Source organism: Gadus morhua, chromosome 4 (assembly GCF_902167405.1).
Source record: "Gadus morhua chromosome 4, gadMor3.0, whole genome shotgun sequence".
Classification (NCBI taxonomy): domain Eukaryota; kingdom Metazoa; phylum Chordata; class Actinopteri; order Gadiformes; family Gadidae; genus Gadus; species Gadus morhua.
In genome coordinates, this window is record NC_044051.1 from 15224479 (window position 1) to 15238390 (window position 13912).

At 45.0% G+C, this 13912-nt stretch overlaps 1 protein-coding gene across 1 annotated transcript; it reads left to right on the forward strand.

Annotated features, from left to right (window-relative positions):
- The first annotated feature begins 342 nt into the window (after positions 1 to 342).
- Positions 343 to 13335, forward strand: LOC115541344 (calcium/calmodulin-dependent protein kinase kinase 2-like). Its single transcript, XM_030353019.1, is given in 18 exon segments — positions 343 to 442; positions 1821 to 2128; positions 2131 to 2145; positions 3581 to 3904; positions 5580 to 5627; positions 6756 to 6809; positions 7241 to 7292; positions 7702 to 7832; positions 8354 to 8390; positions 8669 to 8690; positions 8928 to 9016; positions 9689 to 9888; positions 10216 to 10269; positions 10630 to 10703; positions 11372 to 11459; positions 11660 to 11791; positions 12582 to 12684; positions 13250 to 13335. Coding segments are annotated over 17 exon segments (1743 nt in total). The 5' UTR covers positions 343 to 442; positions 1821 to 1894.
- The last annotated feature ends 577 nt before the right edge of the window (positions 13336 to 13912 follow it).

A 13912-nucleotide genomic window follows, 5' to 3' on the forward strand; every position in this document is an offset into this window, starting at 1 on the left:
TCCATTCAGGGCATGTAGCATATGCCTTTTATCCAAAGAAGCTTACATAAGGACAGTTGTCAAGAAAGCCAAAAAAATATATTGCTGTTGGTACATCTGCCAACTATTTCCAATAGCTAGATTTCCCATTCCCTGTATTCACAAAGATAGTTGTACTAGATAGAGTACTATTTTTAAGTGCCAGGACGCACAATATACAATAAGTCTGTGCATTAAGTGCCAGGAACGTACAAACTAAGTACAAACTAATAGGAGAGTAAGGTAGGAGGAGGGGCAGTTTGCAGGTAAGGGGGGAGGCTATATGCAGGTGAATTCTGAATGGGTGAGTCTTAACCTTTGTGCAACCTTTGCTCGCTCTTAGACATGGCGGTACCAGGCGTCCAGCTGAGGTAGTTGAGCGGGGTGCTCGAGCTGGGGCGTGTGGTTTTACCAACGCTTAGAGGTAGGCAGGGACAGTTCTATTGGGTCACATCTCCCTCTCTCTCTGTCTCTCTTTCTGTCTGTCTGTCTGTCTGACTGTCTGTCTGTCTGTCTGTGTGTCTCTCTCTCTCTCTCTCTCTCTCTCTCTCATCTCTCTCTCTCTCTCTCTCTCTCTCTCTCTCTCTCTCTCTCTCTAGACTCACTTATTGATCACAGTGACTTAGGCTAGTGATAAGACAAGGGCATGTTATCTCTGGATTCTACATAATGATAGCAAACATTGGCTATCGCAGTAGCGTATGTTCATTCAAGGACCTTAAAAGGTATGAGCATTACCGTACATTGATGTCGAAGAGATAGTTGCTAAGTTACATCAAGGTTTTTATTTTTATTTTTTTTTTTACAATTGCACTTTGGCACAATAAAGAGTTGAATTGAATAAGGTTGTGAGATCAGAATGAAAAAATAATATTTTCTCTGTCCTAACTGCCAGGAGCGGTTGTCAAAACTATCTCCGGAGGACATACATTCAATTGAATACAATCTACAGATTCCGATTTGTTGTTCAGAATTCTAATGTACGGCAATATGTGGGCAGCTAATGATGTTTGGGTTTTGCTTTTGGTCAAAGTTTGAATTTTGCTTTTGGGCCTATTCTTTAAGAGATTCTGATGCATATTATCATAGGAAATATGGTAAAATATATATTTCAAATGTCTACATTATTGCTATTCTTATTGCTATTATTTCCCAGGAACATAAGGTATAAGTGTTATAATTGTAACATATAAATCTTTTTGAAAAGAACAAGAAAATGAAGGCAGATTCCTTGTAGCAATGGTGGCATTACTGGCTAAAGAAACTAAGGTATGGAAATCTTCTAAGATCAAGCTTTGCTAGTCAACAGATGATGCACGGTAGTCTCACAATCAGACTTAAGGACTGCTGGATCCGAGATTATGGGGTTGGGCGACTTTGAGGCAATCAGCAACAGCGTCTGTGGTCTTAAGATAAATAAGTCTTGCCGTAGGTGTATTTCCCACGCTTGGCCTTGTCATTCTGCATTTAACTGGAGCCACCATGTTCTTGTTTTTCTCTCTCTCTCTCTCTCTCTCTCTCTCTCTCTCTCTCGCTCTCGCTCTCGCTCGCTCCCTCTCTCTGGATGGAAATGAACTATGTTAATACATTGATTAAGAATTGTGGCGATGGTAATCAACCAGGTTGTATAACACACATTACAAGCAGAACCGTTTCTTGTTTAACAAATACACTTCTGCATGTCGAGCCTCTTGGAGATATAATCATTGAATTCACGTTCACGTGCAACCCACATGCCTGTGCAGAATCACATTTGAATACAAAGCAAGCTGTTAATTCATCGGATCTCCCGTTTGCATCAGGTCCTTCGCCCTGTCCCCCGCGGCCGCCCTTGCTGATGGAGCAGAGCTCCCACACCTCGGGCTAACGGAGCACCATGTTCCCCTGCCACACGTCCTCCTGGTCCTCCACCCAGCATCCGGTGCCCTGCGGCCCCAGCCAGCCCCCTCCACCAGCCCAGCAGACCCAGACTCAGCCCCTGCCTGACCTGCTGTGCAGCTGCCCGGCGCCCGCCCTGACCGCCGTGCTCCCCGCGTGCCCTCCGGCCAACTCCGACCCCATGGAGTCCCTGATCGTCATCACGGAGTACGAGCCCACCTGCCGGACCCCCACAGCGGGGACGAGGAGGTGAGACAGGTTTGGGAGTGTCCCTCAATTTGTTTGCTTATCAGGGGTGGAATCTCTTGGCACCTCAAGGTTCAATTCGATTCTGATTATGAGGTCAACGATTCGATTCTAGAGCAATTATCAATGCAACAATTTTTTTTATGTACATTCCATGCGTGATTTTCAAAATTATGTATACATCTGAGTTTGATACTCAGAGTTTGCTAATCAGTTCCTACTTTTGTAATGATCATTAAAGACATCAACAGATTAATTAACTCACCTAATATTTTATTAGAGAGAAAGCTTTTGTCACAAATATGGCTTTCTATGAACAATATAAAAATCAATGCAGCTTGCATCAAAACACAATATGGAAGCATGTAAAAATAGGTTTCAGTTTTATTTTCTTTCTAATCTTTCTTTTCTATGTCATTAAAGAAAAAGCTGCTATTGAATTAGAAGGAGTTCTTGTGTCTGGCTGTGAGTTTGCGTGCATGCTATGCGTAGGCTGAATCGCAATCGTGTCAAGACAAATTAGATTGGGCAATACACACTGAAGATAAATTTAATCATTTTAAACTTACTAAAATTATCCCTCTCTGGCGAACAGAATGTTGCAGCAGGCAAAATTAAATTAGTATTATTATTATTATTTAATTTTAATTCCGATTATTAATATATCTGCATCGAGACAGAATCGCTCTAGAGAGAATCGCGAATCGATGCATCGAAGAATCGATTCTTTTTCACACCGCTATTGTTTATAATCGCAGGGGAGGGAAGACAGTTGAGCTATAGCGTCCAAAATAATCAGAATGTGATCACATTTGTTTTTAGCTCTTGAAGTGCTTAATCTTTCATTTCATGTTGTCGTAGTTAAATGATCAAATATTGTTTTTCTTCCAAAAAGTCAGCAAACAATTTCCCCAGACTAGTTTTCCATCGTCCATTTCAATCAAAGCAATTCTACCAAAGGCTACAATATTTAAGCTCCATTTTTTTGTCTGAAGTCAACCCTGACGATATATGATGTTACCTGGGAGGCAAATGTTTTGCCCGTCCGCATTATTACACTTTCTCAGCGGCTGTGAGGTTGTGTGTAACTCTCTGCCATTCGTCTTTTGGGGTCTTGAACGATTGAGACACAAACAATAGTCATGCATGTGCAAACAGCATGCATGTCATTAGCTTCAGGCTTAATCAACACTTCTGATGTATAGGAGCCAACCAACATTCACACGCGTTTGGTAACACTCAAAAAAAATCGGTTTGACATTTTTTATTTTCTACTAACAAATCTTAAACCATTAGCAATAACCAGACCTGTTAACCTGTCTTGTGCTATTTCTAAAGACATGGTGTGTGTTATAATAGCAAAATTTCAGCTAGATTTATGAGCTGCTGGGCTCCACGATTCCTTATTTGGCGTTGTATTCTCTGTGTTCCCCTCCAGGTGGAGGACATGGACAGTTCCGAGACCCCCGACCCCGCCCGGCCGCTGCTGGCCCCTGAATCCTGCGACCTCCTGCTGTCCCACAGCGTGGGGGGGGCGCTGCTGGCTGCACCCCCCAGGGGACGGCTCAACATGTCGGACAGGAAGCTGTCCCTCCAGGAGCGCTCGCCGACCGCCACCTCCCCCTGCGGCTCCCCGGGCCTCGACGGACGCTACATCTACCCCTCGCTGCCCTACTCCCCCGTCACCTCCCCCCACTCCTCCCCACGGCTCCCCCGCCGGCCCACCGTGGAGTCCCACCGCGTCTCCATCACAGACCTCCAGGTACGCCGGTGCTACACGGACCACAGACATGAACCCTCTCAAACCTTATAGTGTTGGTGGCTCAACGGTTAGAGAGCGTACCATTTGGAATCAGTCCTGAACGCAGCCACCTAGGTTTGTCCCCTGCCCGTGCTCCTTTGCTGCACGTCCTCCCCTCTATCTCAAATACCTTATTGTCTATCTCACTCTATAATAAAGCATGAAAACAATAACAAATTGGTAAACCTTATAGTATTACATTGACATCATCCCTGGCTCCTACAAAGCCTGTGAAGGAATCTTTAAGCACGGAAGGGGAGTAATCTCGTCTGTTAACCACGCTAAGTCGTACCATGGTTTTGATTTTTGAAACATGCATCAGTCCATTTGGACTGATCCACATACTATTAAGAAGACGCTCAGCTATTATGGGTGAACATTATACTCCAATTAGCCCGTGGCATTTAGAGGGAAGATTTTAGCACTCTAACGATGGCCATAAGGAAGCAGACTGTCTCCTATGCCTCCATAGTTAAAAGCAGCTGACACACAAAAACAAACACATAAAAAAAACATGAAGAAGAATCGTCACATACGCATTATTTACAAGAGTACCCTTGGTCCATTCTTTCAGTAACATGTGGTACCACTTAACTTATAAATAATAATTTTAATAGTTATGATTATAAACTCCTATTCTCCTTTTTCTCTTCTTCTCTTTCTGCTTCTTTGAAGCAAAACGGATAGGAAGGCAGTGAGATGTGACGGATTGACTGTCATATCATGTCATATTCACTATTTATGAACATAACTTCTCAAACAGCTGGTAGCCCTTTATTTAACCAGCCGGCAGGCGGTAAAATAATCCATCAGATTGTTGCGTTTGCTCTTTGCCTGACGCCTGCTATGATTCTGTCCACTGTAAGATTAGGGCGCTTCGCTTTACAGTTCATGCCGTCTAAACTGACTGAAGCTCATGGCCTTTAAACGTCTTCTTCTAAATCTTAGTGTCACTTTCAAAACCAACCAAACCTTTAAGCCTAAAAAGAAATTATTTTTCTTGGTTATTTATATATGATATTCAATTGGAGGTAAATAACTAATAATTTCTCATCCTTAGAGGTTGTGTTGCTCTCGTTAAGTCTCTGCACAAGGCAACAGGCTTTGGATATTAATGAAAAATGCTGGCAGCACTGCAAGCCAATCAACCATAATATTACAGTTGAAAGAAAACTGGATTCATTAATTGGTTTGTGCTTTCGAATTGGCTGGCGTCCAAGAGTGCTGTTGCAAAACAAAACCATCACTAAATCCTCAAACACTCAGCATGTTACAGAGCTATGATGAAAACATTTGATTTGTGTGCTGGGTTGATTTAATCTCATTCACCCGAGTTGAACATGCCATTCAGGAAGCACTTTTGTGTTCATCTTTTTCGGAATTAACAAACATTGTTAGTTGTTGTTTTTGCACTGAAGGCTACATCTAGATGGATAACATTGCTTAATGCTAATTATTAAAAGGATAACAATTCTAATGCTTAAAGGGATGAAAATGCGAATAGGCTAATAGGAAAAAGGATAATAATGCTAAAGGCTAATGCTAAAAGGATAATGATGGTAATGCTTAAATGTACATTAATGGTACAGTCCACATTTTAAATGTTATTTCTTCCCATGATTTCTTTCCTGCCAAGGACTGTGTTCAACTCAACCAGTACAAGCTGAAAGACGAGATCGGAAAGGTACCCACACACACACACACACACACACACACACACACACACACACACACACACACACACACACACACACACACACACACACACACACACACAACACAACCACACACACACACACACACACACACACACACACTCTTACTTCATAGTGTGCACCATGGAGGGGCCTCAGTGCCCTGGTTTTGTTCCTGCCCTCATTTCCCAGACTCTTTGTAAGCCATCCGGACGTGGTGGCAGAGCTGGAAGCAGGATGAGAGCCTGTAAAAAATAGATGTCTCCAAGGTGTTCAGGCCGGATGTGTGTGTGCGTTGTGAGGAGAGAGAGAGAGAGAGAGAGAGAGAGAGAGAGAGAGAGAGAGAGAGAGAGAGAGAGAGAGAGAGAGAGAGAGAGAGAGAGAGAGAGAGAGAGAGAGAGAGAATAGAGAAAGACAAACAGACAGAGAGAGCAGAAGAGAGAGAGACGGCCAGAGAGAGAGAGAGAGAGAGAGAGAGAGAGAGAGAGCCTAACTCTCACTACTTAAGTCTTGCATGCGTTTTTAAAGGGTCAGCTTTTTCCAGTAATGGTTCCATTTAGGTCACACAAAGTGTTTGACTGAAATGTATAAAGCGTCGAAATGGGAGTCATTTTGTAAAAGTACAAAAAGTCTTCTACCTACAGCTAAGAACGTTTTTCCAGAGTGGTAATTTTCTATTGGCTGCAGACCCTAGTAAGAGGGAGTGTGATGTTTGTTTTGACAGTGGCCCTCCAACTTTCACCTAGGGAACCCAAGGTATCTGTTTTCCCTCAAATTCTACGACATTCCCGCATTTTTTTAACTCCCCCCCTTCATTGGCTCCTGCTATCCACGTACTGCTAATGATTCATGATTCTATCACAAGCACTCCGGGTTAGGTTTCCTCTCTGCCCATTTGGGTCTGATCTGTTGTTGTCGTTTCCTTCTTAAGTGTCCCGTTTTTGTGGGAAGAGACTCTTAATCCACTTTGTCTCATGAGATTGAAATCACCATAGTTATTCTTCCCTCACACCAGCTAAGGATAGTGAAAGAGCCTGTCTGTGTGTGTTTTCTTTTTGTGTGTTTGTGTGTCCTTTGATACATCTTGAGGACATCTTTGGTTCTTCTCCTCTAACAAGGGTTCCTATGGTGTTGTCAAGCTGGCCTACAATGAAGATGACAACACGTACTATGTGAGTCAGACTCTCTCACACATTATGGATCTATACAACGTGTTGATTGTGCCTGCAGCTCCAATTCCAATCCAGTCTATTGTCTCTGTATCTACTGCCACCTTTTTTGACAACACAAGATTATACTAACAAAAAGCATAGGTGATATACTCCATACTGTAATGCCCAATATACAGTCAGGAACTGAGGATAAACTATCTAACATAAAGTTGAATTAGCATTATTCAGTATGACTTCAATTTTGCTTATTTTGTATGTAATGGGCCAAAACACTACAGAAACATCTAGGGTTTAAATAAGGTGCTTTTGTTGTAGGAAATTGTTCAGGAAAAAGTATTATCGATACATATTGGGCATCAAAATGTCGCTGTGTCTTAGCATATTTTTACGTGTATTATTGTGTTTGCACCACTTGCTCCACCACCATGTAGGCGATGAAAGTGCTGTCCAAGAAGAAGCTGATGAGACAGGCGGGGTTCCCACGTACGTCCTGAGCCAGAGGCAGATGGTTAACGCACTAGACGGGAAGGATGCTCCTCTGATGCATGAAACCCCCCTTTCGTGTGCCTTCCTCTCCCCTCTCCTCTCCTTTCCTCTCTCCTCTCTCCTCTCTCCTCTCCTGTCTTCTCTACTCTCGTCTCGTCTCCTGTCCTCTCTCCTCTCTCCTCTCTCCTCTCCTGTCTTCTCTACTCTCGTCTCCTCTCCTTTCCTCTTCTGTCATGTCCTGTCCTCTCCTGTCCTCTCATCTCTCCTGTGCTCTCTACTCTCGTCTCCTCTCCTGTCCTCTTCTGTCATGTCCTGTCCTCTCCTGATCTGTCCTCCTCTCCTCTCCTCATTTTCTCCCCTCCTCTCCTCCTCTCCTCTCATCCGCCACTCTTCTCCATCCCACCAGGAAGACCTCCGCCGCGAGGAGCTAAAATCCCAGAGGGCATGCCTCAACCCAAAGGACCCCTGGAAAGGGTATACCAGGAGATTGCCATCCTTAAAAAGCTGGACCATCCCAACGTGGTTAAGCTTGTTGAGGTGAGACGATGGATGTGTTTGGACATACTTTATATGCCATGAATTAACAGGGTCCAGAGACTATTATTTGCAGCTCACAATATAATATATCAATAATATAATATAACAAACAAAAAGGGAGAATGACCTATAGTGTTCCCTTGGATTTTACATAAGATTACAGGACAAGATAACTTTAATTAAATTTGTGATTAATCAACACTGACTTAAGAGCGCACTTCATATGCAGATGTAGTAGTTGTGAGGTCCCTTGAGAAGTTCAGGTGCCTGAACCACCTCAAACGGCTCACTTACCAGAGCGACTGCAGAGAGTGTGGTGGAACAAACAATGAAGATATACATCAACACTCAAGGATGTTAATGTTCGAGTCCCGGATACCTGATTGTTCCACTGATTGTCGAGCATTGAGCGTTCATGCGCACACTCACATGTATGCGTGTGTGTGTGTGTGTGTGTGTGTGTGTTAATGAATGACGGAGAGCTATTTCCACTCAGTACTTCTGGTTTGTTTTCCTTCCAGGTTTTGGATGACCCTAGTGAGGACCATCTGTACATGGGTAAATTGAACACACACACACACACACATACACGCACGCGCACACACACACACACACACACACACACACACACACACACACACACACACACACACACACACACACACACACACACACACACACAAACACACACACACACACACACACACACACACACACACACACACACACACACAGACAACCACTATTGTACATAGATCCCTTAACAGCTATTGCAAGACATGGATATTGAGTACCTTGAAGAAGTGATGTTAAGACCATCTTCTGTTCTTTTACAGTGTTTGAGCTGGTGAAGAAAGGGTAGGTGCTCTTATTACAACCATTGTCAAGCTCGATATACGATCCACCTCAAATAAATAAAACATTGTGTGTCTCACTGTGTGTGGTTGTGTATGTGTACGTGCGTTACTGTGTTTTGGGTTCTTTGCGTATGTGTGCATCATCCTGTGTGTGTTTGTCTGTTGTGTGTGTGTGTGTGTTTGCATGCCTGTATGTGTGTGTGGTTTTGTGTGTGTGTGTGTGTGTGTGTGCTCCCAGGGCTGTGATGGAAGTTCCGGCTGAAAAGCCTTTCAACGAGGACCAAGCCCGCTTCTACTTCAAGGACCTTCTCAGGGGAATGGAGTTCTGTGAGTTCAATCTCCTGTCCTCTTCCCTCCATGAACCACGAACACACACACACACACACACACACGCGCGCACGCACGCACGCGCGCGCGCGCACACACACTTTCTCAGCCTTCCCACTAGTGCACGATTTTACACCTGTAGTTTGAAGATAAATCAGGGGTTGCATTATCTAATGTCTTGCCGACAACTAGCACTTTTGTTATTGAAAAGTAATAATAAGCCGTCTCCAGGGAGACTGGCGCCATATGGTTACATAGATTAAAGTCTATTTTCAGTCAAATTGGATGCAAAGACCGACATCAGCGCATGCTGTTCCCTGTGTGGAGGGAAACCACGTTATGCTCACAGCCTTCCTCCTGTTATCATACGTTCATATGCTACACACGCTATGTTACAACGTGTTTACTGTGGTGGATTCAGAGGAGTCCCTGTCCACTAGACCGCGGCAGCAAACGTGGAGGATCTGTTGTTCAATATTGTTATTAGTATTTTTGCATTTGCAAGCGCGTCCACAATGGTATTTTAAACGGCTTTAAACAGCCGTTTATAAAGCAATCCTAGTAAATATATATATATATTAAGGTAACAATTATATATTTATTAAATGCTATATTATATAAATATTATTACCTAATAAAATATTAATATATATAAACATCTGTACCCGGCAGTGCATTACCAGAAGATCATCCACCGAGACATCAAGCCGTCCAACCTGCTGGTGGGGGAGGATGGCCACATCAAGATCGCTGACTTCGGGGTCAGTAACCAGTTCGAGGGGGCTGATGCTCTGCTGACAAGCACGGTTGGGACGCCCGCCTTCCTCGCCCCTGAGACCCTATCGGAGACCAGGAAGAACTTCTCTGGCAAGGTGGATATGTGGCCGAGCCGCTGGCACCCCCTAGTGGTGGTGGTGTGAAACGAAGGGTGTTGCATGCAACAATTACGAAGGAAGTTTTGGATATTTGAGCAGGATTTTTACGTTTGTGTGCTGGCTTTAAAGTTTGTTAACATGTCATATGCCCAAGACAAAATCAGTTCAAGCTCAACATGTACGATTTGTTCATATCAAGATGTAAACTGATATATAAAGTTTTTAAAGAAATATATATTACTCCTCCACTGTAACCATTTGCGTTGCATATAATGAGTATTGATAATACAAATGTTTTTTCTCCCTCATTAATGAATCATGAAGGCGCTGGACATCTGGGCCATGGGAGTGACTCTTTATTGTTTCCTCTTTGGAGTGGTAAGTCTGGCCCCTGTTTCTTACATCCACACCATCTATCTTGTGATGAACTATGTATCAAAACTTATTTTCATTCCTTAATTCACTTTATAAATCTTGACTAAAATGCTATTTTCACTGAGAGCACCACGATGAAACAAAACGAGTTTGTGTGTTACCCTATGAATTAAAATAAATAGCAATGTTACTTTCATATTTTATTTTAAAGCCTGAACTTTAGAGCTCATTAAAGCTGCAATAAGCAGTTGTTTCTCATCGCTACAGAATTTTGAATGCCTGAGAACCTAGAACAATGCGGGCTCAGCACAAATGGATGACAGCGACTTTAAAAAAAACAATCCCCATTTATTCCATCCCCAGTGTCCATTCATGGATGAGCGCATCCTGAGTCTTCACCAGAAGATAAAGAGCCAGCCGGTGGAGCTGCCACCGCAGTGAGTGCTCACTCCTCAAAATGCTGGGGCTGCGCCAAAACACGCACGTGTGACGCATGCACCGCCGGCGCCCGGGGAGACGATGTCCCATAAGATCTGTGTTGACCTCACCACGCGCGTCACATTTCTGTAGACCTTCCCTGGGAACAGATCCAGTAGAATATGTATCCCGCGTCGACCCTCCTCTCCCAGCTGCATATTTCCATACGTTGATTGCAGCAGCAACACATGTTTACTCAACCAAACCAAATTCTCCAACCAAAGCAAGGATAGAATCACAATATGCTGTAGTAGTTTCTCCATTATGCTCCACGGCTGGGAAAGCTACATTTCTACCTTTGAACATTTCTGTCCGATTAGGTTTCGCCAGAACGGCGTATGGTGACAAAGTTTACAAATGTGCAAGAAGTTAAATTTTGGAATCATTTTACAGAAGCGTGTTTCGGAATAATGGATACAATTCCATTCTATTTTACAGCCTATGCACCGGGCAAGGCTATGTTACCCCTGTGGGATACACACGTAGCTAAATCAGTATGCATTGTCGGTTCCCAGTAAGGCCATTCAAGCCCTAAATCATAGAACCAAAGATGTTTTATGCCTTCAGTGGTTTGAAGTTTAAATGAACTCGGGCCGAGATGGGTTTTCCATTTGTCTCTCCCTGTCAGCGCGGAGATATCGGAGGACGTGAAGGACCTCCTCCTGAAGATGCTGGACAAGAACCCAGAGTCCAGGATCTCCGTCCCCCAGATCAAGGTTCTCCCTCTCTCTCTCTCTCTCCCTCCCAGCTGCTTTGCTATGGGCTGGGCCGTGGGCTCTTTACACAGCGGCACGGTCAACCTCTGCAGAGCTCATCAGTAGAGCGCGCGTGTGTGTGTGTGTGTGTGTGTGTGTGTGTGTGTGTGTGTGTGTGTGTGTGTGTGTGTGTGTGTGTGTGTGTGTGTGTGTGTGTCCAGGTGCACCCGTGGGTGACCAGGCAGGGCGCAGAGCCACTGCCGCTGGACGACGACCACTGCTGCCTGCTGATCGAGGTGACGGAGGAGGAGGTGGAGAACTCGGTGAAGCACATCCCCAGTCTGGCCACGGTGGTGAGTCCTCCACTGAGGCACGTCGTTGGGGTGCGCTAGGCCTCTTCTTGTCCTCTGTCACGGTCGGAGGAATGTTGGATGTTTCGCGGGCGCTAAAGAAGGTATTTTATAGCTAGGACGGTAAAGCTCCGCCTTCCAACCACTCGGCTGGTGCCAAGTGATGTCATCCTTAATCACAACGTCACAACATTGCGTCATCACGTCTCAATAAATAACAGGCCTTACGACCTGCATCCGTCAATGATGACTCCCCACCTCCATGTTTACAGTGTGTCAGGGTGACAGCGGTGTGTTGCTTCCCTGCGCTCATGCCACAAAATATATGAATGAATATCAGAATCAGAATCAGAATCTCTTTATTGTCATTGCACAAAGTGCAACGAAATTGGGGTAGAGGCTCTCAAAATAAGTGCTTTGCCCACATGGAGTTTGTATGGGTGAATCAAATGTCTAAAATGTAAGTCCTACCGGGGTGTTTAAGGGCACGATCCCAACAGTTTTCGTCTCATCTCGGTTTCGCCCGGTCGCTTCTGAAACGTGAAACCCTAGCATGCGGTTTACAAAAATACACCACACAGACACCGGTGAGGACATGGCATAGAAATCACATGCAGCTGAAACCGTGTTATTCACCTTGCACCAAAAACCACATCAGATCTCTGCTCCCTGTCATCTGAAGGATTTGAACGGCACCAAGAACTGCCTCAAGGCGGTCCCCCGTGTGTAACCAGGGTGCCGTGGCTCGAGGTGTCACCCTGTCGCTCTTTGTGTCTCCGTGCGTCTCTCCCAGATACTGGTGCGGACCATGCTGAGGAAGCGGTCCTTCGGGAACCCCTTCGACTGGGGCCGCAGGGAGGACCGCGGGAGCCAGAACGCCCCGGCCCCCTGCTGTCGTAAGGAGACCCTCCCCCAGACAGAGCTCCATCACAGATAACCAATCATGGATCATTGATCGTTTATCATTGATCCTTTACAACTGTTTTACTTTGGATGCCTCTATCAGAGGTTTCGTGGCTCTAGCTGTTTGCTGGACTGTGGGGTCAGATGGTCTATAACCCAATCTGCCTGCAAGGCTTCAATACTAAATGTGTCAAGTCAGGCTTATTACAGTATGTGACAAGGCCCAGGAAACCTCTGATTTCCCCAGGGTTCTGTGGAGCTGTAGTTTCTTGTGATTGTTTGATCGATTGATAATTGAACGGTCACACACCTATTTGACCATTTTTCATTGTTCTCTTACGGCTTGCCCTGAGATTTCGCAGCCCTGACGTTTCCAAGTAGCAACCCGGCGAGTAACCATAACGACACCACACCGAACCCCCCCTTTACTCGTGTTTGTCTCCTAGGAAACAGGGGAGCGCGGATGGTGTGATGAGTATGGACCTGCCCTTCGTAGGCCAGGACGTGGCACTCTCCTGAGGCTCTGAGGAGGCGTTTCCCCCTTCCCCCTTCCTGCAGACTACAGCACCACCAAGCACCCCTTTTTACTTCACGCTCACCAACCCACGGAACGGCTCCTCTTCGGGCTGGAGAACGCCATCTGACGGGGACCACAGCGGTAGGGGCGAGAGTTACACAGTTTCAGATTTAACAGCTGGAACCTATTGTGAGTCCGATTTTTCTTAAAGGTTGAGGTTGGATTCCCTTTTTGTCTTTTGGAGGAATTCCGACGAGGAACTTGTGGCCCTCTTCCCTCTGCTTTCTCTCTCCCTCCTCGCTCTCTCTCTCTCTTACTGCATGCCCCTGTAGCCCCCCCCCCCCCCCCCACCCGGTTGGTTTCAGCCGTTCTGTGGTCGTGTTTGTATTATAGATCCGCACCACTCGTGGATGGCTCCATTTCGTGATCTTTAACCTCAAACGCCGCCCTCTGTGGTGCTTTTTTCTTTCTTGCTTTTTTTTTTTACAGTAGGAGAAATACAGCAACCACACAAACTCTTCCCGTTGTAACGAAAGACTAAGCCCAGGTTTACTGACAGTGATTGTCTGTCCGATCCACCGTCTCTACTGACTGCCGTTCTGGCCGGGTTTTGTGAAATATATATGTTGAGGGAGGTGTGAAGGAATTGTACAGTTTATTGAATTTAAGTGATGGTAGGCCTCCGTTTACTTAACTAGTATTAT